General features: G+C 39.9%; 1 protein-coding gene across 1 annotated transcript; it reads right to left on the bottom strand.

Moving 5' to 3' along the window:
- Positions 1–1,124: 1,124 nt before the first annotated feature.
- Positions 1,125–27,870, bottom strand: LOC577662 (DNA-directed RNA polymerase III subunit RPC2). Its single transcript, XM_030981223.1, has 27 exons — positions 27,728–27,870; positions 26,660–26,749; positions 25,957–26,021; positions 24,548–24,724; positions 23,351–23,560; positions 22,065–22,146; positions 19,925–20,074; positions 18,903–19,022; positions 18,370–18,507; positions 17,528–17,689; positions 16,627–16,737; positions 16,068–16,157; positions 15,671–15,833; positions 14,897–15,050; positions 13,924–14,097; positions 12,089–12,216; positions 10,766–10,851; positions 9,665–9,788; positions 8,489–8,647; positions 6,775–6,898; positions 6,333–6,476; positions 5,996–6,062; positions 5,012–5,117; positions 4,637–4,733; positions 3,544–3,681; positions 2,719–2,868; positions 1,125–1,903 (listed from the first exon to the last, which is right to left on the bottom strand). Exons 1-27 carry the CDS (start codon positions 27,845–27,847, stop codon positions 1,774–1,776), a joined length of 3,459 nt encoding a protein of 1,152 aa, XP_030837083.1. The 5' UTR covers positions 27,848–27,870; the 3' UTR covers positions 1,125–1,773.
- Between the last annotated feature and the right edge of the window lie 47 nt (positions 27,871–27,917).

The following is a 27,917-nucleotide window of genomic DNA, read 5'->3' as shown; positions in this document are numbered from 1 at the left end:
GCTTCAAAGCATGACTACCGTTGCAAAAGTAGAAACTTTTTAATGACATTGCCTCAGAAAAAAAGCCCCATACCGGTAATCAAAACACAATATCCAATATTAACGCCTTTAGTGTCAATTTACTTGAAAAAGAATTTTCCACTCAATAAAATCAAAACAAAACAAAAACAATGATATGTTGTATAATTTCAAGATCTCCATTGTTGTGATCTTGTAAGGCTACCGGTACCTTGTTTAATAACAAAATTGTCTGATATAAATATATCTTTATTGTAAATCAAATCAATTTCACAATCTTAATCGTGAACAAATACTGTCCAATTAATACAACTGCTTTGCTGTAATCCTTGGGAGCGATAACATTGACTTTGTTTGCTATTTCCTTCATAAGGCCTTCCATACTCTATAAAATGCTCACAAATAGCAGTACTGTACTTTACAGTAGCAATATTCCACATTCTAGAAATCAAATATTTAAGGCTTATTCAGATATGTTGCTGTAACCTGACACAACAAAAAATTAAAACGGTCTTGTTGAAAAAAAAACTTGTAAATGAAAGGAATATTCACTGAGCTTTGTGTGAAAAAATACAGAAATGTGAAAGCGTATCATTACAATGAAAAAATGCAGGGCAGTTTAGCTGCATCATATCTGGAGGAGCCTTTAGTGATCCTTAAAAATACAAAAATACTGCATCACTTCAGATTTGTTGATAAACTGCAATCCTGGAACAACATTCATAGACTGAATAGCACACACTTTCTCACGTTCCGAGTCCTTATTGAGGTTTTCAGTCCTTTATTTCTCCTCCGTAATTCTGCACAGTGTTCATGGACCACATTTCATCTACAATAATAATAATAATAGCTCGTTCTTATATAGCGCTTTTCAGGACCGGAGGCCCTCTCAAAGCGCTTTACAGATAAGTATATTATTACCCCGGTCATTGGATTCAGGCTTACCCGCACACACCATATGCACATTCTCCACTCCCTGGGGAGCATTCCAGCCAGGCGTCATTTTTACAAGCGCACACTTGCTAATCTAACCACATTAGCTTTCGCATCCTACCGGGTACCCATTTAACACCTGGGTGGAGAGTGGCAAATGTAGATCAATGTCTTGCCAAAGGACATTAGTGCTGCGGCGGGACTTGAACCATGGACCTTGTGATCCACAGTCCGGTGACTTATCCACTCATCCACAACACCTCTACAATGTCCTCCCGCACCTATCTCTCCGCATCTCATCTTGTGTGCTTCTTCAACTTTAATTTTGGTACAATGTGCAGAGACTGAAGTTCAAGACATACAATGTATCTGTCTTTTGCTCTCACTCTGTGTATTTCTTGAGCCGTAATTTTGGTATGATGTTCATCGACTGGAGTTCCTGACAGAGCAGTTTGCTAATGTGTACTGTCTTCCTTCATCTTATTATGTTGTTAGTCCTAGACTAATTAAAGGGGGTGCAGCATGGCAAAAACTGGTTAACGCCATCTACAACTTCTTTTGGACAACTGCACGTAACCGAATGGAATTGATTAAAATTAAAACAGACCAAGTTCTCCTCACGCTTCGGTTTCGCGTATGTTGCACGCACAATACTGCGGTCGCGTCGTCCATATTTGTATTATAACCGATTGTCCCCAAGTTGGGCCACAGGAAAGACATGTAGTCTTGTCATGCTACAGCCCCTTTAATAGTCTCCACCAATGCTCGTGTACTACTCAAGATTTACAAAGTCTTTTATCTTTAGTATCTCTTTTGCTGATCTCACTCTGTGTATTTCTTGAGCCGTAATCTTGGTATGATGTTCATAGACTGGAGTTCTTGGAAGAGCAGCTTGCATGCATATGGTATCCTCAACGAGGAGATGTTCTGAGAGCAATGGCAATACGGGCACCTGAGCAAAATGAGACAATGTTTAATAAGCTGTTATCATTTGAATTCTTAAATTTCTATACTCATAACATGAATTTTCATAACAAAGCATTAAAGGCATTGTTTAACAATGTTTCCAGTTTTACAAATCTGAGATGCATGGCCCTAATTGTTATCAGTGTCTATGATATCATGGTGTAATATTAAATCCCTAAAAAAAATTGCGCCTCAAAAGAGTACACATTTTTGAGAGACCGGTTTTACCATACTCATTTTCCCTAATAGACTGTAGTGTTACAAAAACCATTGGGAATTCCAATCATAAATATCTTGATAATCAGACAAGCGATAGGGTTGTAAAAGTCATGGGATTCCTGACTGGCCTAAAGGTTTATAAGGCTTCAATATTACACCATATCATAGACACTGATAACACATAGTGCCATGCATCTCAGATTTAACATTGTTAAACGATGCCTTTAAATCTTTGTCTATAAAGGCCATGCAAGGAAAACTCAGATTTGTAAAACTGGAAACATTGTAAACAATTCATTTACAGATAATGACTCAATTAGTAGAGAATGTGTCACAAAACCTATTGCCGTTATTACTTTTGTATAGGTGATTTCTCTTGCTTTAAATCCTAACTACACTAGTTTGGCCAGGAGGGATTAGACCTCCCTGCGTGGTCACTGGCAGGTGGTTATCTCATCAACGCAGCTCTCAATTAACATAAGAAAAAGAGGACCATGGAGGACCAATGGTCACCGATTAGACATTGTTTTCTATATAGAGGGAGCAAGTAGCTGCAAGTAGTACAGTCCTGCTTAAACTCACCATCCCGAATGACCGATAAGCCCGCAGTCTCCGCACACATCCACCTGGAACTGGTCGCTGGAGATCATAAGACGCTCCAGGAGCAGCATGCTGGCTCCGTAGCCAATCAGACAGTCACGTTCCATCTCACCCAATCGCAAGCCTCCATCCCTGTCATGTGACAATGATAATGAATGTGTGAAGATTATTAGTTGTGAAAGTAAAGAACAAGCTAAATTTTCATTTCTTACAAAGGACTTTCAGATGACTGTAAAATATCACACATGCTATCTGAATGATTATTTTGAATGCTTGCCAAGCAAAAGTCTGCAAAAGGGACTTCCTGCTTTTAATGTTTACTAGACTACCAGCCCTTGGATACTTCATATTAAAGGGAAAGCCCCTTGAAACAGATGTACAGGCATAATAATGATTATAATAATCATCTGGATTTATAAAATGCTGAATACGAAATACCATCTCTAAGCACTTTATAGATATTATCATCCAAGATGTTGAATTCATTACACACTGTAATGTGCACCATCTCCACTCCCTGCTGAGTATTCCTACCATATGGTCACCATGGGGGCATATGTCAATTACTAACACAAAGGCTTTTTTCATTGTACCAGGTCCCCATTTCTCTCTTCGGCATGTAGTGGCAAATGTAGATCAATCCTGTGCTAAAGGGCATTGGTGCTGTGTCGGGGATTGATCCCACGACCTTTGCTTAAACCACTCGACTACGACACCTCAACGACTCCTACACAATCAGGCATACATAATCTGACAAACAAAATGACTCACACTAAAATAAATACAATATATAAATATCTCCCTTACCTAGCTCTTCCTTCTGTAGGTTGTCTGGTCAGTACAGCTCTTGGTCCTTTGGCTCTGGCGTGCATCTTGTCCAAGACCATGTGCTTCAACTTCTGGTAGTAGACAGGTCCGAAGTAGATGTACGCTGTCAGAGGCTCTCTGTAGGTGTATGCAAGCAAAGTTTCATTTCATTTTTCTAATTTTATTTAGAGCCCCACTGTCCTACTTGTAGCTACATAGTACTTGCTCCCTTTATGTAGAAAACGTCCCCAATCGGTGCCTGGTGGTCTCCCATGATTCTCTTTTTCTTATGTTAGTTGAGAGCTGAGTTAATGAGATAGCCACCTGTCAGTGACCTTGCTGTGTGGTCTTATCCATTCTGGCCCAGTAGTATTGACGGTCTTTGAGACCAGGGGAGCGTTTCACAAAGACTACGATCGACTTTAAGTTGGACTATCTATGGCAGGCCATTCATGCCACTAGTTGCCCATACCATTGGTCTCTCAATTTAATTATGATCTTTAGATAATATATTTTCCTTCAATAATGAACTATCAACAAATGTAAATCCTGTAGATTTTTTACCATGATTTGTACGTCCCTTGAGAGACCAATGCCAGTAAATGGTGAAAGCAAACAGTGGCATGAACAGCCTGTCATAGTTAAGTCCAACTTAAAGTCGATCTTAGTCTTTGTGAAACACCCCCCCCCCCCCAGGGGTCCTACCCCAGCCTGAGGAATGTTCTTTTCTTAGGGTGGCGAGTAAATTTAAAAACAGAACACACAACATTAAGATAACTTATATACAAAAATAATATTAATGAATGAAATATTTACAAGAACAAACATGTAAATAATAAGGGAAAACAAGAGAAGAAAATAAAAGAAGAAAAAAGAAGAAAACAAATACTGCACTCCTGAATGTCTCTTGATTCCATGTACTTATTCAGGTTACGATAGAAAATCACACAGGATTGAGTTCCAACATTTAGCACCAAAATAGCTGAAACTGTTTTTCTTAAAACATGTTCTTAATTTCGGCAATGAAAGATTGTTAGTTGATGCAAAGCAAATGAAATCTGACAAGAGTATGTCTCTGAATGCATTTCCTTACCCTGTAATACCAGATGTTAGGAAGTCCTTGCCAAGATAGTTAAAACCATGCTTCCTCAGATCCTCGCAGATGTCGACAACCTTGTCTCCTCCAAAAGCTGCATTGGAAGAAAGAGGACGTACATTTAATAATATTATCAATCGGATCGTGAGATAATGAGCCAGTTCACAGATACTATCTCACATGAGAAAACAAAGGTTAATTCTTCCATAACCCTTTCAGGACAAGATTTATTTTTAGGGCTTGATTAATTACCACCTGTTCTTTGAATTGGGAACAATAATATTTTTCCTTTATTTTCCTCCCGCTGTAATCCATAGCGGTTTACTACAGATTACATAAATAAACCTTTCAAAAGGTTAATTGTTTGCTTACCTGTGCCGTAATGAAACTTTCCTTCCAGTACACCCGCCTTGCCTGCCAGGAACTCAATGAGCTTGCCCACTGTCATACGGGAGGGGAAACCATGAGGGTTCATGATCTGAGGGACAGAGAAGTGACAAAAATATTTCCATACTATACTTTCTTCACAGCAAACAATATTCAAATGATCGTTTTATCCATTGACTGTGGTAGTGAAAGTTACAATGCAAAACGCTTAGATATTAAATAGTCTTCTTCTTTTTCTTCTCCTTCTTTCTTGTCCTTGTCCTTCTCATCCTCCTCTTTTTTTCTCCTTCTCCTTCTTTTTCTTCTGCTTCTTCATTCATCGCTATTTCCTATTGGAATAAGATTTCTATTCAAATTGTTAGTTATGAATATCCGATGTGAAATAAAGACCTGGGGGGTGTTTCACAAAGATCCGAAGTAGAACTTAACTCTAAGTTGGACTTAAAAATTATGGACAGCCATTGGAGTCTTAAAATGAAATATATTCAAAAGCAGAAATTCAAGTATTTTAGACTTGTTATAAATTCCACATCCAGAACATGAAATCTCCTTGATGATAGAAAATATGAATGATTTGAATAAACAATTAATGCCTTTCAAAATAACTTTTACAAAATATTTTCAAAAATGCTAATGGCTTTCCATAATTGTTAAGTCCAACTTAGAGATAAGTTCTACTTAGGATCTTTGTGACACACCCCCCTGGATAAACTTCCACAATTGACTCTTTCTTCTTTGGAAAGCAATTACCAGAAGGGAAGAGATAAACAGTAAGACAAGACAGAAAAAAGAAAGGAGAGAGAAAGACGAGAAAGAAAAGGTGATGAGAGGACATATCATGGGGAAGGAGCTTTATCAATCGGAAATAAATATCTCTTCAATAAACTTGAGTGTAATTGATGTGCTGTACACTAGCTTGAAAAGAGTGATAATTGGCAGAGGTATGGATGATTTCATAATGAAACTTACGATATCTGGACAGATCCCCCTCTCATCAAATGGCATGTCTTCTTGTTGAACGATAAGACCACACACTCTGGAGAGAGAAAATGAAAGAAGTAGTGTGATGAATGTATAATTCCTCGTTATAATTACGAATGGCACCATAATTATAGTTTGACATTGAATTCATCATTGTCATCGTATTAATGATCATCAACATTACAATCATCATGATCATCATCACCATCCGCCCCTTCGTCCTGCTCTTGTTCTTCCTCATCATCATCATCACAAGCACCATCCTAATCACCACCACCACCACCACCACCACCACCACCACCACCACCCCCATCCCCCATCTTACCCCTTCTGTCCATGCCTGCTGCTGAACTTGTCTCCAATCTCCGGTCTCCTCGTCTGCCTCAGGAGAACCTTGAAGAGAAATGCTTCTTCCGGGTTAGATGTGACCAAGACCTTCTCAATGTAGGAGTCGGCAGTTCCCTTGTACCTACAGGATGAGAAGAAAATTTATCAGAAGATCTGGGGGGGGGGGGGGGCTTTTCACAACACTTGTCGTCAGTGACAAATGACATTTTTTGTTTATAAGCTACTGAAATCCTTGCTTCTGATTGGTTATCAACAGATTTGTCACTGATTTTTGTCATTTGTCATTGAAAAAAGGCTTTGTGACATTGATAACATGTAGGGCTGTGAATCTCAGATTTAACATTGTTAAACGATCCCTTTAACCACAACGATTAACACCGTTATCAAACAAAGGCCAATCAATGAGATCCTGGACTTACGTGATTGGGACCTCTCTGTAGTCATGTTGCTGAGGCTGGTTGGTTGGGCTGGCTTGAAGAGGATTCATGTTGACCACTGGCATAGACTTATTGAGCAAGACCTGTTTGTTGATCACTCTCTCTCCTACATGGAGGAACAAATTCAAAGACCACTTGATATGCATGTTATTTTTCCCTATAAAACATACTTTGTATTGATACTTAAAAGGGTTCCACTGGAATTAGTATGATATATTTCATTAAAAGCTTGGAACCACTTGTTCCTAGAAAGAAAAATAAATTCTAGAGACTCATTGCTAGTTGTGGGCCTGAAGATTACTTTAAAAAAGTATGAGACGTCAGAGTGTTGCATCTTCTACTTAACCTATTCAGCCAATTGACCCACAGCCAAATTTTGTGAAGGACACTCACAACAATGTGGCTGTTGAGGTTTTCGGTCTGCAGTAAGTAAGGACTGAAGAGGGAGAAGGTGAAGGTGAACAATCAAGAAGGAAAGCTCCTTTTAACACAATAAATGATGCCACATATTGAGCCTTACTAACCCCTTCCATTATAAAAGCCCCCTCCCCCTCAAAAAAAAAAAAAAAAAAATTAAAAAAAAATGAAATAAACTAGATAGAACTCGAAAATGATGCCTCCGTCATAGAGCAATTTTACAAACCAAAATAGAAGAAATTTTTCAAATTCAAGTTCAATTGTAATCCTGTAACAGGTTCTCAGAATATCGTGATTACAAGCAATTTCTCATATACATATATGACCTTTTGATCTTTGACCTCATGACCCTAAAATCTACTCAGTTCATTGGCTCTGCAAGATGTCCTGAGTTAAATAGTAATCCATCTGTCAGTTCTAATGAGAAAGTGTTCACAAGCTAATTTTGCATACATGAGCCCATGACCTTTGACCTTATGACCCAAGAATCTACTCAGTTCATTGGCTCTGCAAGATGTCCCGAGTTAAATAGTAATACATCAATCTGTTCTAATGATAATGCGATAACAAGCTATTTTTGCATACATAATGAGCCGCGTGACCTTTGACCTTGACCTAATGACCCCAAAATCTTATCAGTTCATCGGCTCTGCAAGTAACATACATGACCTAAGTTTGGCAGGAATCCATCAATCGGTTCTTCAGATAACGCGATCACGAGCTGTTTTTCATACATAATGAGCCCTGTGACCTTTGACCTCATGACCCCAAAATCTAATCAGTTCATTGGCTCTGCAAGATACATACATGACTTAAGTATGGCAGGAATCCATTAATCGGTTCTTCAGATAATGCGATAACAAGCTATTTTTGCATACATAATGAGCCGCATGACCTTTGACCTCGTGACCCCAAAATCTAATCAGTTCATTGGCTCTGCAAGATACATACATGACTAAAGTATGGCAGGAATCCATCAATCGGTTCTTCAGATAACGCGATCACAAGCTGTTTTTTTCATACATAATGAGCCGCATGACCTTTGACCTCGTGACCCCAAAATCTAATCAGTTCATCGGCTCTGCAAGATTCATACATGATCAAAGTTTGGCAGGAATCCATCACTCGGTTTTTCAGATAACGCGATCGAGAGAACGGGACGTACGGACGGACATCCCGAAAACATAATGCCTCCGGCTACTTCGTAACGGAAGCATAAAAAAACACACACTCAAAACAAAACAAGACAAAAAAACAACAACAACAACGTCTGTCCTACCTGGAGCACAAACTCCATCTGCATCCAGGATGCGGTGCCTCCAAATGGGTTGCCGTGACAACGGATCAAGCTTGGGTCCCATCAGACGATCGAAAGACTGATTAGCATAGCGCTTCAATGTACACTTGGTGTTACGGTACACCAGACATCTACCAAAACCTGCAGCAAACAATTTGTTGGAAGAGAAAAACAGAAGCGAAATGTTTCAATCTGCAAGGTATGGAAATGTCTTTCTTTGGATATTGTTTAGAGGGATAAGATAAGGTAATAAAGAGTAATTGAGAGTAATTGAGAGTAATAGATCATCATAGTCACCATCACCATAAGCACCATCATCACTATCATTGCCACCATCATCATCATCATCATCATCATCATCATCACCATCATCATCACCCCCACCAGTACCACCATCATCACCACCAACATTACCACTACCACTAAAATCACCAGCATCAACATCACCACCACCAATACCGTCATCATCATCATTATCATTACATTATCTTCATCTCACCATTATAATCATCATCTTCATCGTCATCATAACTATCATTCCATCAATTTCAATTTTCAATTTCAATTTTCAATTTCAATTTATTCAGCCAATCATTAAAAACAATTTACAATGACACTGTTACTGGAACAATAATTATAACATGATGACAGGCTACGGACCCCTGAGAAGCAGAGCTTGTAAATGGGGCCCATTAACATAGAATTAAATACAAATATAATAAAAACATGCTATAAAAAGCAAAAAAAAAAGAAAAAGAAGAGATACATATATATTCATACTTATTAAAAAACAATTACAAATATCTTGCAAACACACTCAGCCATACTCACTCACACACCCACACACACACACACACAATGCAATGTACTTTAAAGCATATTATAAGAGAGAGAGAGAGAGAGAGAGAAGAAGAAGAAGAAGAGAGTAGAATATTTAAAAGACAAAGGAAGAAGAGGTGACACATGAACAATGTGAAATATGAGATTGAAACTTATAGTCCTACCCAGTTTTACAAATGACCATCACCACCATCAGTACCATCATCATCACCACCAAAATCACCACCAATACCATTATCATCATCCTTATCATCATCATTAGCACCATCACCACCACTACCATCACCATCATCACCATCATCTGGCATTGTTTGTTACCTCTGTCGACAGAAGCCTTGTTGAGAATGAGTGCGTCCTCTATGTCATACCCACTGTAACTCATGACAGCTACGACGGCGTTCTGACCTGCTGGAAGCTTATCAAACCCAATCAAATCTATTGTCTGCATGGAAGAGAGGGGAGGGGGAGAGGGTGAGGGAGGGAGGGGGAGAGAGGGTGAGGGAGCGAAGGAAGGATAGAGGGAGGGACAGAGGATGAGGGAGGGAGGACAAGGGGAGGGAAGGGAGAGGGAAGGAGAGGAGAGGGAAGGAGAGGGAGGTAAAGGGAAGGAGAGAGGGGGAGGGGGAGGAAGGATGGAGGGAGGGAGAGAGGGTGAGGGAGGGAAGGAAGGATAGAGGGAGGGACAGAGGATGAGGGAGGGAGGACAAGGGGAGGGAAGGGAGAGGGAAGGAGAGGAGAGGGAAGGAGAGGGAGGTAAAGGGAAGGAGAGAGGGGGAGGGGGAGGAAGGATGGAGGGAGGGAGAGAGGGTGAGGGAGGGAAGGAAGGATGGAGGGAGGGATAGGGAGAGAAGGGAATGGAGAGGGGAGGGAAGGGAAGGAGAGAGGGGGAGGGGGAGGAAGGATGGAGGGAGGGAGAGAGGGTGAGGGAGGGAAGGAAGGATGAAGGGAGGGATAGGGAGAGAAGGGAATGGAGAGGGGAGGGAAGGGAAGGAGAGAGGGTGAGGGGGAGGAAGGATGGATGGAGGGAGGGATAGGGAGGGAAGGGAGAAGGGAAAGCGGAAGGAGGGGAGTAGAGGGGTAGGAGGGAAAACAGAAAGAGATATACATTAGCATTTGAAATGAAATACATATTTTTGTGCGGTTCAAACTCTTGTTTTTTTTATTACTCTAGCTTCAATTCTACACACAAATCATACCAGTAAATCATTTGTAATGAGAGCAAAGAGTGTATTAACTGGGTCTAACACACATTTCAATCATATACAATCTATATCCAGGATCTGACTATAAATGTCTTTGTAGGTGACGACAGAGAGCTGATCTTATGACAGCACTACAAGTTGGGTTGACTATCCCAAGTCTTCACTGTATAAAACTTTCTTCCATTCTCAACGCATTCAAAATGATTGATACCCTTACCTTGGATTTGACAAGCGGTGCCATGGGGTAGGCCAGCAAGTACATTAGTGTGTCTATGCGATTCCGCTGGTTGTAAGCTATGGTACCTGTAAAGAGCAAAATCGGGATAATAAATCTATAGCATACAAGTGATGGATCAGTGGTCTTGTAACTGGGAGGTCCCAAGTTCGAAACTAAGTCGATAAGTTTGTGCCATTTGGTAAGGCATTACTCCTTATTCAGAGATGCCAACCCTATCGGATGGCTGTCAGTAACATTTACCACATTTGTCCGCAACAAATGGGGGTCTTTCCGTAACGCAAGACACCGCAGCATAATTTTCGTGGAAAACGTACACAAACACCCAATCACTCTTACTGCATTTCGAACCTACCATTTTTAAGTCCACAATAAAGATGTGCATAAAAACGTTTTTTAAAATCTGTTTGCAGTCAAAGGATCTCCTCCTTGGGTACTCGCTCTTTTGAATGAATCCATGATAATATTCATGAAGAATACACCTCGTTCAAGCGTCAAATGGCAGAACTCTTTTCCTACACACGCACGCGTACATTCACCAGTACCACAGACACACCAGCCCAGGCCGCTAGGCCCGGCGTTCATGAACAACCGCACTTGCAATGGGCCCGCTGAATCACCAAAGTCTTCGCTACTATACTATGAATGGTTATTGCGGGCGCCGCGCGCACAATCATCTACCTCCATGCCCCCCCCCCCCAAAAGGCACGGCCGTACGTAGCATACTAGTATCAAAACAGTAATAATGGCGCCCGTGTTGTTTCGGAATTAAACAAGATGGCGGCGGACGGACCATGTGCGCGAAAGTGCCTATCCAGTGTAGTCAAATTCAGTGAACTTATGATTATATGCGTGCGACATGCAGCGGTGTGCACGGAGGCTATGTAATAAGGCGGCATTCGCTATAATGTACTTTTGATTATCGTTTCCCCGTAACCTTTTGATTGTTTACCGTAACGCCGTAACAAGAGCATTAAAACCGTAACAAATACGGCGAAACCGTAATGGTTGGCATCTCTGCCTGGGGAGTATTCCTACCATATGGTCACCGTGAGGGCATATGGCAATAGCTAACACAAAATATTTCGTCATCCTACCAGGTCCCCATTTCTCTTTTAGGTATATGGTGGCAAACATAGATTCATGCCTTACCAAAGGGACATTAGAGCCACGTTGGGAAAACAAGCCCACAACCTTTGCATTTCAATTCAAGTGCTGAAACCCCTGGACTACGACACCTCTATCTATAACCACCCCTACATCCACCACTGGCCACTGAAAAGAGAGGTGAAAAGCTTGTCTTACCCATAGCTTGCTTGCCCATGGCACACTGGTAGGTATTCCTGGGCGACTGGTTGTGATGGGGGTAGGGAATCAGTCCAGCACACACACCAAGAATGGTGAACGGTTCTATCTCGAGGTGAGTTGTCTCTCTATTGGGGATGAAAGACAAGAAAGATAGGATCACCAGTCAAGGTAGAATGAAGAAGAAGAATGGTAGATAATCACATCTAGATAATCACATCTTACACATGAGGTACATACATATGTACGTACCGTATTTGCCGGCGATAAGGCCGCAGCGCCGTATAGGCCGCACCCCCGATTTTGACATTTAAAAAAAAAAAAAAAAAAAAAAAAAAAAAATCTTTTGCCAAAGTCGGGATCCGATCTCATGCGTACAAATGTTGATTTGACTAAAATCACCGCCTTAAACCGCTCGGCCATCCTGCACTGATACTATACACTGCAGTTTTCTGTAATGTAGTCATTGAAATGGATTGAAAATGGCGATTTCGCGCGCTGGATGCTTCGCGGCTGCTCCGTTAAACAGGCCCTTCTTTTACTTTTGCAATGCATTGGCACAAACTTACATGTAGATCAAAATCTATCGGCAGATGTTGTTTTTGGAAGTTTATTGCAATGCAAGATAAAATTGTTGGTAAGATGTGTGGAAATGTATAGTTATTGTACCGTCCGTAGATCTAGTCCCATACGTACAAATTTGTGCTGGTTTTGACTTTTTGTTGTTGTTGTTTTTTCTGTTTCGCCGTAAACGCCGCACCCCAACTTTTTGATATTTTCTCTTCCAAAAATACTGCGGCCTTTACGCCAGCAAATACGGTATGTATTGGTACAGCACACACACCAAGAATGGTGAATGGTCCTATCTCAAGGTGAGTTGTCTCTCTGTTGGGATGAACGACATGAAAGATATGATCACCAGTGAACAATGAAGAAGTAGAGTGGTGAATAACTGTTTTTAAGACGGGGCCCAGGAATGGTAAATCGCTCATTATTAGCTGTCTCTGTTATGCTGAGAGACGTTAACATTCATAAGTATTGGAGAAGGTACACGGCAGATAGAGAGAGTAGCATCACTAAAGTAATGGAATCAAAATTTCAGATATGACAGCACCCAACTTGCCACGCATTACAAAGAGGAGTTTTCATTCAAACAAATATAATCTGGGGGTGTTTCACAAAGATCCTTAGTTGAACTTATCTCTAAGTTGGACTTAAAAGTTATGGAAAGCCGTTGACATCTTTGAAAATATTTTGTAAAAGTTATTTTAAAAGGCACAAAATGTTGATTCAAATCATTCATATTTTCTATTATCAAGGAGATTTCACGTTCTTGATGTGGAATTTATGAAATGTCTAAAACACTTCAATTTTTGCTTTTGATTATATTTTATTTTAAGGCTTCAAATGGCTCTCCACAATGTTTAAGTCCAACTAAGAGTTAAGGTCAACTTAGGATCTTTGTAAAACACCCCTATGAGCTCCTTGACTCACTTTGACGGGGAGAGAGAAGGAAGAGAGAGGGAGTGAGGAAGAGAGAAGAAGAGAGAGATGACGATAGAAAGAGAGAGGAGAAGAGATATAGGGGAGAGAGGGGGTATAGAAAGAGAGAGGGGTGGGGAGAAGGAAGAGAGAGGGAGTGAGGAAGAGAGAAGAAGAGAGAGATGAAGATAGAAAGAGAGAGGAGAAGAGAGATAGGGAGAAAGAGGGGTGGGGAGAGGGAAAGAGAGAGAGGGAAGGGGATAGAAGAGAGAGAGAAAGGGAGAGAGGGAAGGAGAGAGAGAAGCGAAAGAGAGAAAGAGGGGGGAGATATAATTCTGAGCGCCTTGACTCACTTTGAGATGTGTGTTTCGTAGAGAGCCACCAAGCTGTCATTTTCCTCGTTGACGTCAAGGTACTCAACCAGCCCCTCCCTCAAGAAGTCCTCGAAGCATCTGAAGCCTTGCGAGAGCTCTGTCATGTGCTTGTCCAGCACCCTCGGTTTGAGATTCTCAACAATGATGTAAGGTCTAAATGATCAGAAGGTACGCAAAGTGAGAGACAAAAATGAATTATGTGCATGTATATGTTTAACTATTAAAACTACTGCCATCACAGTTAAAAATCAACATGAATACACTTATGTTACTTGCCACTTATGCAACAATAACATTCAAACAATCATCACCACAATCATCCATTCACTGCTTTGGCCATCACCAACTCTAACACTTTTGTTAGCTCTACCACCAATAGTCATCATCATTACAACCGTGATGGCATGGTGGCTCAGTGGTTAGAGCGCCCGCCTCATGAACGGGAGGTCATGGGTTCAAACCCTGGCCGAGTCATTCCAAAGACTTATAACAATAAGACATTCTGCCTTCTAGCTAGGCGCTCAGCATATTAGATTGGAGAAGGGTACTAATAACATATTATGTTATGCAGGGCCCGCTGGAAGTGGCTACCCTGGGTAAATAAAACGTTATTATTATTATTATTATTACCATCACAAACACCATTAGCATCATCATGATCATTACAATCACCACCCGCAATATCACCACCATCCACATCATCATCTTTAGTATCATCATCATCATCATCATCTTTAGTATCATCATCATCATCATCATCTTTAGTATCATCATCATCATCATCATCACCGTTGTTGTCGTCCCTATCATCATCATCATTATCACTGTAATCATCATCATCATCACCATTACCATCATCACCGTCATCATCATCATCATCATCATCATCATCATCACCATCAGGAGTGAACACCGTCATCATCTCCGCCAACATATCCATCATCTAACTTACCTGCACACCCTCCCTCCATCTGATGCAATGGTGACACATCTCTGGGCGTGGTTTGGACAGATGGAGACAAACTCACTGATGTACCCCGCCCTTCTCACCAGACGGAAGGTACGCATCAACCTCTTGTGCTCTCTGACCACACCCAAGATGTTACCTGTCAATTTCATATCAATAATCAATATTTTATTTAATGGTTCCACTATTGAAGAAGACAGAAGATTTCAATAATAAGGGATATTCTTTTTTTGCACCAACAGAGTTGGGAAAGAGACCCACAAATATTGAAGCCTGTTCAAGATAAAACTTGGAACAGAGCAACGAGGGATGAAAATAATCTATTCCCCTCATCTTTTGAATAATTTGCTTCATGACATGAATTCCCAAAAATGGTTATTTATTTTTAACCACTTAATAAACTTACGTCATTCCTCATGTTACAACCTCTCTTTTTTAGGGGGGGGGGGAGAGAAAAAAAAAGACATTGTTTCTAACTAGTAAAGTAGTGACAAAAATTCTTCAAGTCAACCAATATTCACTTTGTATTTACAAGATTTATACCTTCAATTCTTTTTCTTGTTATCTCTTCTGTCAAACCTGCTTCAGCGACCAGCTGTATAGAAAGACCACCTGTCTACAAAGACCACATTTTTTGTTTCCCTCGAAACATGTAATAAAGGCACCTGTACATAAAGACCACCTGCCTATAAAGGCCACTTTTCTTATCTCCTTTGGATGGTCTTAAAAGACAGGTTTCACTGTACTAGCCAATCTTACCATTGAGGAAGACGACGTAGACATCTTTCATGCTAAGCTCCTCCCCCGACATGAGATGCACAGGCTCCACCCCCAAGTTGAACGCTAACTTGACAATGGGGGCCTCCTCCATGTCCGTTGTGATGTGGGTCATGAGCGCAAGGTTCTTGATCAATCCACATCCCTTAAAAACCAAAAAAATAACATAAAAACATTGATAGACAGTTAGAAGAACAGTCACATAGTCAGGGATATAACTGAGATAATATTAATTGATTAAATCAATGATGGAAAAATCTTCACTCTACTAATTTGAGTCCCTTTCATTCTTTATATTTTGTATGAATTGATTTAATGTACCTTGTATAAGATTCACTAGTGACCAGGTTTCTTGAAGACTGGTAATCATTTCTCTTACCTCTCCTTCAGGAGTATCAGATGGGCACAACATACCCCACTGGGACGGTTGAAGGGAACGGGGACCACTCACTTTTCTGGTCTTCTCAAACTGTAGGGGAGAAAGAAATATCATTCTAACATGAACACTGTGCATTATCATTATAAGCTTGTAAATATCATTGTAAGTGTCATGGTAAGCTTGTAAATTTCATTGCCAGTAGCTGCATTTACACTGCAACCAAAAACCGTTGGTTTTTCTCACATTCCAGTGTTTCGCCGGTAGTTGCATAGCATGAAAACAAACTGACAAATCTACATCCAAAAACCCCCCTCTGGTGTGTGTTTTTTTCAACACCAAAGTTTTACAGGTTTATTTGCAATTTGTAAAAGCAAACTTTGGTGAGATACCGATTTGTTGTCACGTGACTCTCCTCACTTGCAGGGCACCAACGAGTGCGCATGCGCACTTCTCAACAACAAAAAAGGTATGAGCAAACTTTGACAATTTTCCAGGAGTGTGAATGGTCTTTTGGATGTGTAAATGGGCCTAGTGTCATTGTAAATGTCATTGATGTTACCTGACTGGATATCCTTGTCATCATCCCTAGACATGAGATGTAGGAGAGTCTGGATAGAACCTGCGTCACTCCGGCTCTCTCCATCTTGAAACGCTTCACTGACCAGTTACCCTACAAAGAAATAAATGAAATACAGTTTCATATTTACAGTTTTTAATATTCAATATATTCTCTGATGTCAGTTCATTCAAAAGTATGCCAATTTTTGTTTTCATCTGTAACATTTTCATTGAATGATAATTAATAGTACATAGCAATGGACAAAGACAAGAATAGAGAGAAAATCTAGCAGCTGTTTATGTCTATGGTGCAAATACTACTTACCGTGGACAAAGCTGTGATGAATCCCTTTTTGATCTGGCCTTGTCTCATAACCTTGATACCGGTAATACTAAACCTCACCTAATCCTTATTCCACAGTTAACAACACTTCTACAAGTCTTCCTATCGATATATTGCTAGAACTAGAAACGTTCGCGACATGAAAATTCATGAATTGCTAATGATGGACATTTTCATGAATAGACATTTTTGCAAAATTGTAAATATTCTATGGTGTACCAGTTGTGATTCGATTATTTGTGGCATAACGTTTGGGTGGTTCTTAAACACTAATGAGCTTTGAAAATGTTTGTGCATGCACAAATGTCTGGTTTTACAATTTGCTCTGATCATCGAACCACCAGACTAGTGTCTATAGATAGATATACAGTCAAACCTGCTTTAGTGACCACCTGTCTACAAAGACCACCTGTTTACAAAGATCACATTTTTAGTTTCCTTTGGAAATGGTTTCTCATTGAAACATGTACAAATGGAACCTGTCTACAAAGACCACTTTTTGTGTTTCCCTTTGGGCGGTCACTATAGACAGGTTTGACTGTATATAACACATTCTTACCGTGGATATCGCTGTGATGAGTCCATTTGTGATCTGGTCTTGTCTCATGTATTTGACGATATCAAACTGAGCGGCCCTGGGTCTGGGAATGTTCTGATCAGCGTACTTCTTGAGTTCAGAGTTGAACTTCTTGAAAAGATCCTCAAAGAGAAGAGCAATAAGCTGTCAAATTGATGAGAAAGAAGAAAATTATGATTAAAGCAGAAGTCAACCGTGATATCAAGTAGATTTCAGTAAAAGCAGATAAATGAGAGGAACAGGTTATTGAAAGTTAAGCAAAATCTGACTAAAATAGGACGTTTATACATTTTTGAAGGTGAGATCAATTAAACTCAAATTGGCAACTCTGAGACGAATCTTGCAAGGTCCTCTTCAATTTGCTCATACATGGTAACACTATCAAGTTAACCGCTATGTGCTTAATTCAGTCATTTCCCTACCTTGTAAAAAAAGGGGTCCTCAATTGCTATGCCCTACATGTACAAACCTCTGTAGAGGTGTCGTGGACGAGAGGATATGTCGCCGGACTGTCGAACGCAAGGTCCGCGGTTCGAATCCCGCCACGACGCTAGTGTCCTTTGGCAAGACATTGATCTACATTTGCCACACTCCACCCAGGTGAAGTAAATGGAGACCGGTAGGAAGGAATTCCTTGAATGCTGTGAGCACCAAATACGGTAGCCTAGCAGAGCCGGGGTAATATTGGAGCGCTTTGAGCACCTTGCAGGGTGGATAGTAGCGCTATATAAATATCATTATATTATTATTATTACACACAAAACCTGTACCTAGTTTCATTGCAAGACACAGCAGCATATTCTTTCCTAAATATTTGCTCTTACCTGGCCTGCCAGCTCCAATCTCTTGTTGCCATAGTAATCCCTATCATCCACCTTGACCGCATCTCCTTGTGCTTCTATCACCCTCCTCACCATCAGCGCCAAATAGATGCTCTTGGCTCGGAAATTGAACTGGACGACCTGTGGATTCAAAAAAAGGAGGCAGCGTATTTTACTGACATCAAAACCACCGCTGTACTGGCGCCATTGTTCGTTAAAGGCATATATAGGGCCGGTTTCTGTACCCAAGCATCATCAGCTGGTGATGCATTGTAGGATGTGGCTGTTGGCACATCAGGACATTGTGAGCAGCAGATGGCAGTATCCGTAAATCTGAACTAGTGTGAGTAGACTACCATGCCTTTAAGCCTCGTTCAGTAATAAGGCAGTAAACCGCAGCATTTAAAAACAAAAAAAATGAATGAATGGCAAATGGGGATGCTAAAAAGTAGCTGCAAGCAACAAATATCCTAGATATGCATAATCACTATTTATCAGATACAAAAAATGAGGGTAGAAGTCGAGGAGTTACTTACAGGTATATGGGCGAGGATGGTAGTAGCTAGTAGTTCTCTTGCTTCATCAACCTTGGACTTCTTAGAGCCTCCTCCCCACATCCTCCTCTGACGCACTTTCATTCCCATGTACTTCAGAGCCTAGGTAAAAAAAAAAAAATTATATCAATTATTACTTTATCATCCTTTCTTCTTTTTTGTTTCTTCTTAATTTTTCTCCCCATTGTTTTCTCTTCCTCTCCACTATTACTTCTCACTCTTCCCCCTTGCTATCTTCTTTCTTTCTTTTTTGTAAACATATGTCTTCACTCTCTTTCTCTCTGCTTTCAGCAATGTAAACATATGCACCTCCTTTTATCTGTACAGTCAAACCTGCTTTAGTGACCACCTGTCTACAAAGATCACATGTCTTTGTTTCCCTTGAAAATGGTTTTTCATTGAAACCTGTACTACAGGCACATGAACATAAAGACCACCTGCCTTTCTTGTTATCGCTGTTGTACCTACCTTTATACAACTCTTTCGTCTCTATCCTCTTTCTCCTTCTCTTTCCCTTCGTCACACAATTTCTTCTCTGGCTTTGACAGTCATTCTTCTCTCTCTCTCTCTCTCTCTCTCATTGCCATTTTGTCTGTCTGTGTGTCCAACTCGCTGTTTTCCTCTCATTCTCTCTCTCTCTCTCATTGCCATACTGTCAGTCTGTGTGTCTATCTCGCTGTCTTCCTCTCCCGACCCCTTCTCTCTATCTTTCTCTGTTTGTCTATCTCTGTTTCTCCTTCTCTCTCCAACTCTCTCTATCTCTCTTTTTCTTTCGTTTGTTCTTTCTTTCTTTCTTTCTTTCCTCCTTCCTTTCTTTCTTTCTTTCTTTCTTCCTTCCTTTCTGTCTATCCTCCCCGCTCTTTCTCTCTCTTGCTCCTTCCCTCATTCGTTATAGTCTGTCTGTCTGTCTCTCTCTCTCTTTTTCTTTCTCTTTCTTTCTCCTTTCTCTCTCTCTCTCTCTCTCTTCCCCCTCCCTTTCTCCATCCCTTCCTCTCTTCACTCACCTGTAGCTGTGTGTAGACCTGTATTTTATGGCATTCCTCCAGGTTCGAAGCAAAGCTGACCATCGTAGATTCCTCCGTCCCGATGGTCTGGACGATCTCCTGGTCACTCTCCATCCCCATGGCCTTGAAGATCACCACAATGGGAATGTCCTGATAGTGGTCAAGCAAACAAACAAATGAACAAACAAATGAAGAAACTAGATGGAATTTTGACTGCGCGCAGTCGAAAATGATGCCTCCGCCATGGAGCAATTTAAACAAGTTTGGAGTTTAAATCTCCAGTGGTTCTTGAGATATCGCGATAACGATCTCAATGTATGGAATTTCATAAGTTGACCTCTGTGACCTTTGACCTACGTGCTCCAAAATCTAATCAGATTGTCTTCCTATGGTGATACACATTATCATTAAGTTTGAAGTTTAAATCTCCAGTGGTTCTTGAGATATTATGATAACAATCTCAATGTATGGAATTTCATAAGTTGACCTCTGTGACCCTTGACCTACGTGCTCCAAAATCTACTCAGATCGTCTTCCTATGGTGATACACATTATCATTAAGTTTGAAGTTTAAATCTCCAGTGGTTCTTGAGATATTATGATAACAATCTCAATGTATGCAATTTCATAAGTTGACCTCTGTGACCCTTGACCTTTGACCTACGTGCTCCAAAATCTACTCAGATCGTCTTCCTATGGTGATACATACTATCCTTAAGTTTGAAGTTTTTACATCTCCAGTGGTTCTTGAGATATCATGATAACAATCTCAATGTATGCAATTTCATAAGTTGACCTCTATGACCCTTGACCTTTGACCTACGTGCTCCAAAATGTAATCAGATTGTTTTCCTATAGTGATACACACTATCACTAAGTTTGAAGTTTAAATCTCCAGTGGTTCTTGAGATATCATGATAACAATCTCAATGTATGGAATTTCATAAGTTGACCTCTGTGACCCTTGACCTTTGACATACGTGCTCCAAAATCTAATCAGATCGTCTTCCTATGGTGATACATACTATCCTTAAGTTTTAAGTTTAAATCTCAAATGGTTCTTGAGATATCGCGCTAACAAACTCAATACAAGGAATTTCATAAGTTGACCTCTGTGACCTGTGACCTTTGACCTACGTACTCCAAAATCTAATCAGATCGTCTTCCTATGGTGATAAATACTATTCCCGAGTCTTAAGTTTAAATCTTAAATGGTTCTTGAGATATTGTGATAACGGTCAAACGGGACGGACGTACGGACGTACGGACGTACGGACGTACGGACGGACAACCCGAAAACATGATGCCTCCGGCACCACCTTCGGTGGCGGAGGCATAACAAACAAATAGTTAGAAGAATATTTAGTTGTGACAGTTCGCTTGAGCTTGTTAAAGGTATCGTTAAACAATGTTAAATCTGAGATGCACAGCCCTATGTGTTATCAATGTCTGTGATATGGTGTAATATTGAACCCCCTAAAAAAAATTTGCTTCAAAATGATCAAGAAGTGCCTCAAAATAGTAAAAATCTCTGAGTGACGGGTTTTACCATACTCGTTTTCCCCAATAGACCGTAGTGTTAAGAAAACCATGAGGAAAACGCATTTGGTTTCATAATATCTTCATGTCAGACAAGCGATTGGCTTGTAAAAGTCATGGGGTTCCAGACTGACCTAAAGGTTTATAATTAACATTGCAGCCTGAGCTAAATCCAGGATTTTGTTTCAGAATCTGAGACAAAGTTACCGGATCCCTTTAAGAGTTGGGATCTATTTCATGAAACTTTCTTTCAATAACAAGTTACAATATCTGTTTTAAAGGCACACTGTCCTACTTGTAGCTACTTGCTCCCTCTATATAGAAAACTTCCCAAATCGGTGCCTGTTGGTCCCCCATGATCCTCTTTTTCTTATGTTAAATGAGAGCCGAGTTAATGAGATAGCCACCTGTCACAGTGACCTCGATGGCTCTCTGGGTGGTCTAATCCCTTCTAGCTGCAGTAGTAAAGCCTCCCTTTAAGCTACTGAAATCATGGCATATGATGGGCTGAGAGCAAATTTACCATAGGAATTTAGCATTTGTTTTTTATGAAACAGGGCCCTGGTTTCACAAGTTAGGTAGAACGAGCCATGAATCCTACCTCAGTGAAGGTGTTGTGCTTCAAGTAATGCTTGCCCTTCTTCACGATCACAACCGTTCTACTCTTCCTCTCATGGGTGGAACTGAAGAAGACAAAAAAGAATCTCATGAATCAACTGTTTAACGATAAAGTTGAGTTCTGGTCATGCGATTACATTGTGAAAGAAAATGATGTGGAATCTATAACAAAAGGTTGATCATCTAGCATATAAGTATTGGTGTCCACTGCAAGGTGACCACACAGGGAGGTCTAATCCCTCCTGGCCAAACTAGTGCAGATACAATGTAGGCTTTGAGCACCTAATTATTATGTGAAAAATGGGGTTACCTACTACTATGCCCATCTCACACACAAAACCCTACCTGTTTGCATTATAAAACAATCTCGACTTATGAATAGTTGGGTCATTCAATCATATCACTATTACATGTTTGTGAAAAAAGGGTCATCAATCACCATACCCAGTACACACAGAAAACCCTTACCTGGTTACACTATCAAGTTATCAGTAACATGGATAAGCGCTGTTCGGTTGCAATCGTATCTCGTGAAAAAGGGGTCATCCATCACCATGCCCAGTACACACAAAAAACCCTTACCTGGTTACACTATTAAGTTATCAGTTACTGGATAAGCGCTGTTAGGGTGTGATCCTATCTCGTGAAAAAGGGGTCATCAATCCCCATGTCCAACATTCACATAAAAACCCTTACCTGGTTACACTATCAAGTCATCTGTAATAGAGATATGCACGGGTCTGTTGTGATCTTATCTTGGGAAAATGGGGTCATCAATCACCATGCCCAGTGTACACACAAAAAACCCTTACCTGGTTACACTATCAATACATCTGTAATAAGGATAAGCGCTGTTCGGATGTGATCCTATCTCGTTAAAAAGGGGTCATCAGTCACCAAGCCCAGTACACACAGAAAATCCTTACCTGGTTACACTATCAAGTTATCAGTAACATGGATAAGCGCTGTTCGGTTGCGATCGTATCTCGTGAAAAAGGGGTCATCCATCACCATACCCAGTACACACAAAAAACCCTTACCTGGTTACACTATTAAGTTATCAGTTACTGGATAAGCACTAGGTGTGATCCTATCTCGTGAAAAAGGGGTCATCAATCCCCATGTCCAACATTCACATAAAAACCCTTACCTGGTTACACTATCAAGTAATCTGTAATATACAGTAGATATGCACTGTTCGGTTGTGATCTTATCTCGTGAAAAAGGGGTCATCAATCCCTATGCCCGGTATACACAAAAAACCCTTACCTGGTTACATTGCAGGACACGATACCCTTCCGATCCACCTCTACTATCATCCTGTTCTTGGAGAGCTGTTCCTGAATGAGGATGACCTTCTCCGTTCCCCTGACGATGAAGTAGCCTCCGGGGTCAAGGGGGCATTCGTTCAGCTTGGCCAGTTCGGCCGGAGACTTGCCGGTCAGCACGCAGTTGGAACTCCGCAGCATGATGGGCATCCTTGAAAGGCAAACAAGTGAAGTGAATGTTAACATGTTGACCACTGAATTCTCTCATTCAGATAGACTTACTACAGGAACTACCTGGCTCTCGTAGGCAAAGGGTTAAAGTGACTCAGTATCTTTGTCTCAGATTCTGAAACAAAATCCTTGATTTAGCTCATGCTGCAATCATAATCATAACCCTTTAGGTCAGTCAAGAATTCTATGACCTTTACAAGCCGAGCGCCTGTCTGCTTATCAAAATATCTATCTATGATTGGAATTCAAAGTTTCAAAAACTGTTTTCCCCAACGGTTTTTATAACACTACAGTCTATTGGCGAAAAGGTATGGTAAAACCGGTTACTCACAGATTTTTTACTTTTTTTGAGGCTTTTCATGATTATTTTGAAGTGCTGTTTTTGTTAGGGCTTCAATATCACAGACACTGATAACACGTAGGGCCATCCATGTATCTCAGATTTGGCATAGATGGTTAACCATTGCCTTTTCACTGTTGAGTACTGAATTCTCTCTCAATACAGAAGCCATCTAGTTCTCATAGGCAAATTGAAGTCTGTGTATAGTTTTGGTTTCAGTTGCTCCCTTCCCATTTGGTCAGAATTCTTTCATCTAGTGATATCAAGATACTGTTGATAGGTCAAACTTAGACTAGTTATGTTCATATGTGTTATGACATAATTATTCTGATGCAATTGACTGATAAGAAATGAATGTTATACACCTTAAAGTCTGTGCATAGTTTTACTCTGACTTTTTATTCCTTTCGTTTTTGTCATAATTTCTTAATCACATCAATGAATAAGAAGATCCTTTCATCTGTTATTTTGATAGTTCTATGACAGTATTTTTACATTGTTGGATGATAAATAAATAAAATTGAAATTGAAATTGAATTGAATGTCTTCAAGTTCTCATATCTCATGACTGCAGTCAGATTATGTATGATATGAGCTATAGACTCAGATTTCAGATCTCATATATACCTTCCTATCGGCAAGTTATTTCTAATGACCCTCTGCTGCCCTCTAGTGTATTCGATGTCGACGGTGATGGGGGCGGAGTAGGTCATGTCACGCAGACGACACTCATGGGGCGAGGTCGGCTTGGTGATGTTGAAGCTCTCCTCGACATCAGGGCTCCCAACGTAAATATTCAGATATCTGAGTGGGAGATGAAGGAGAGTTTATTTGTTATAAATTGACAAATTCAATGATATTAAGTGTTCTCGCTAATGCCAAGGAACCTCTGGGAATTTATAATTATTATTATTGTTATTGTCATTATTATTATCAATCATTTTATCATTATTGTATTATTGTTATTTCAATTATCATTTTTTCAAATTTTATTATTATTACCATTATTATTATTTAGACATACCGTAAATCTCTGTGTATAAGGCGCATCCCTATTTTTTAGATTAAAAAAAAGAAGAAAAAAATCAGCGTGCGGTTTGATGATGCAAGGAATTGGGAAGGAATTTTTATTTATTACGACTTTACAGTCAAAAAGTCAAAGTAAAAAAGAATAGTAACAATGTTGTTCTTAAAACTAAAGATGACAGCTAGTCCTCCCGAGTCCAAACCAAAATTTAGACAGGCTAGTTTTCGAGTGGTGATTCGATATCCCCAGTGTGAGTGAGCTGCATGATACAGGTGAGTGAGCTGGAGATACGGGAGAGCTTCGGCCGGGAAAGTGCTTTGTAAAGGGGCAAAATTCATCGAGACTGAAAAAAAAAAAAACTCTCTTCCCTTCAAATTAGGAATGTAGTTTAACTTAAAATAGTAGATCCTCTTCTTTATTTCCATTATGTAATTCATGTTGAGACACAGAGATTTTCGGAAACCATTAAAAAGTAGCATTTTGAGAACTCAAAATATCCTGTACCTGTGTATTAGGCGCACCCCCGACTTTTGATTTTTCCCCGACGAAAAAAAGTGCGCCTTATGCACGGAGATTTACAGTATAAAGATACAATGCAATGGCAAGAGAAAAATACATATTAAGAATATGAAGAAAAAATATGTATAAGGATTAAACGCAGCAAGTGGGTCAAGGTACACAAAAGTGAAATAAAATTCCACTACATCAAATATTGCATATAAGTGAGAATTCACTATCGTCATTTTGCAAAATATAGTACTTTGAGTATAATGCACTTCACACTTGTATGTGTCCTACACTTACGTAACACTTTGTTTTCCCCCTCCCCATACCCCTCCTCCCTTCCCCTTCCCCTTTAATATGTACACTTCCATCATATCTAATGTATCAACAATGCTGCTTTGTATAATTCTGTAAATAGTTGTGAGTATTTTTGCACTCTTTAATTATTTTTCATTTTTGATCAATAAAGATTTGGTAAAAAGATATCAGGTTTCACTGTACTTACTTCATGTAGAACGTTTGATCAGCATCACTAGTAATCTTCTCATTTGCTATCATGATCTTCTTGATCTATTCAGGGGGAAAAAAACAGAACAAATTATGAAAATATCTAACACAGCAATCAGCAAACATGCTACCTTCTATGAATTGAAACATAGAAAACCTCATATGTTGCCGTCTTCAGAGTTTTGTTTAAGATGCACTTGTTTTCAGAAGCTTTGGATAGTTTATTTGTATAAATTGTATGTCTGTAAAGTGTTATCATTATAATTATTATAAAAACTTTTCACTATATTTATTCATTCATTATTATTAGAAGTAGTATCATCATCATCATCATCATTATCATCGTCATCATCATCATCGTCATCAACATCATCATCATCACTATCATCATCATCATCATCATCACTATCATCATCATCATCATCATCATCACCACCACCACCACCACCATCATGATGATCATCATCAACATCATCATCATCATCATCATCATCATCACCACCACCACCACCATCATGATCATCATCATCATCAACATCATCATCATCATCATCATCATCAACATCATCATCTGATGCCATTATTATATTTCATTTTAGTTTTATTTATTTTTTATTTTTTTGGAAGGGGGGGGGGGGCACCCTCATGCTTCCTAAGAGCAGTTCCCCTTTGTAAAGCTCCAATGGTTACATTTAACATACCTCGACATTGATGAAGTAGTTGAAGGAGTCGATGTGCTGACGGACCAATCCGCGCACCTTGAGGAAGGCTGGCAGAAGCTTCCATTTATCCTGCGGATCAAAGAAATAACCAGAATTAGATTTCGAAGTTTGTGTGATATTCATGTAGCTGAATAAAACATTATATATGTTTATGGGATCTGTGATCAAATGTGAAAACTTCTGTTCGCTCATCAGATAGGGTCAGCAGACTTTTTTGGTTCTAGAGAGGGGGGGGGGGGGGGTGGCCTAATTTGGCTCAATCTCAACCCAATTCATAATTATAAATGACTGTAAGCAAAGCACATGAAATGAAATGCACTTTTAGAATTTTATACAGTCTAGACTCGTTTCTTACACTCTAGCTTCCTCATCTCCATCTCCTTTCCCATTATTTAATTTTTCTCCTTTGTTTTCCTCAAAATCTCTCTCCTCCTTGTTGTTGTAGTTTTTGTTTTTAGGCATGTATCATTTACCTAAAAACTAGAACAACAACATAGAGAAGAGAGAGATTAAAGCTCTTCCTTTGATTTGTCTCCCTCCTTCTCCTCTTTTCCTATACTATTTTAGCTTGCTCTTTTCTTCTCCCTCTTCCTCTTTCTTGTTCTCCTTCTCCTTCTTCCGTCTTCATCTATCTTCCGCTCTTTCTTCTTCTTCCATTCCTTCCCTAATTCTCCACTTTCTCTCTCCCGGCCCTTCTTGTTCCTCCACCTCCCCTAATTCCTCCATCAATCTTTTTGATATTCTTTCACTGATCTAAAATAGGGGTCTAGAACTAAATCATAAATGTACTTAATCTTATTCATTGTTATATTCTCTTTATAAATCCTTATCCTGCTGATGCTTAAGTTTTCAACCTTCTTCTTCAATTCTTCCTCTCCTCTTCCTTCTTCTTCCCCTCTTCCTTCCCCTTCTTCTTTTCATGTTTCTTCTCTAGCTTCTTCTAGCTTCTTGCCACAGCACAGCCTAATTGATAACACTAAATCAAATACGTGGGACAAGTCTAATGTCAACTGAGAAATGCCCAATTATTGAATATTTCTTCCTCACCTTAACAGCTTTTATTGGAGCAGACAGCAACTCCTTGTCAATCTCCATCGCTTCTTCATTCTCAAAGTCTTTTTCTTCATCTTTCACATTCTTTTCTTTCGATTTCGCACGGGAAGACATTGCTACTTCTTTTCAGTCCCACACACGTGTTTTCGTGTTGACGTGTTAGTCTCCTTTCAGCCGCGCCTAC

The sequence above is a fragment of the Strongylocentrotus purpuratus genome, unplaced genomic scaffold (assembly GCF_000002235.5).
Source record: "Strongylocentrotus purpuratus isolate Spur 01 unplaced genomic scaffold, Spur_5.0 spur5_contig_821, whole genome shotgun sequence".
NCBI classification, from domain to species: domain Eukaryota; kingdom Metazoa; phylum Echinodermata; class Echinoidea; order Camarodonta; family Strongylocentrotidae; genus Strongylocentrotus; species Strongylocentrotus purpuratus.
Note: the sequence above shows the minus strand (reverse complement) of the source record. Positions and strands in the feature narration are given on the sequence as shown.

What these genes read in the sequence shown, in the direction of transcription:
- LOC577662 (XM_030981223.1), bottom strand. Translation starts at nt 27,847, where the DNA reads ATGTCTTCCCGTGCGAAATCGAAAGAAAAGAATGTGAAAGATGAAGAA. An exon ending in TGACAAGGATATCCAGTCAG is followed by an intron (nt 16,158 to 16,626) that starts GTAACATCAATG and finishes TCTCCCCTACAG; the next exon opens with TTTGAGAAGACCAGAAAAGT. An exon ending in CATGGGCAAGCAAGCTATGG is followed by an intron (nt 10,852 to 12,088) that starts GTAAGACAAGCT and finishes TGCTCTTTACAG; the next exon opens with GTACCATAGCTTACAACCAG.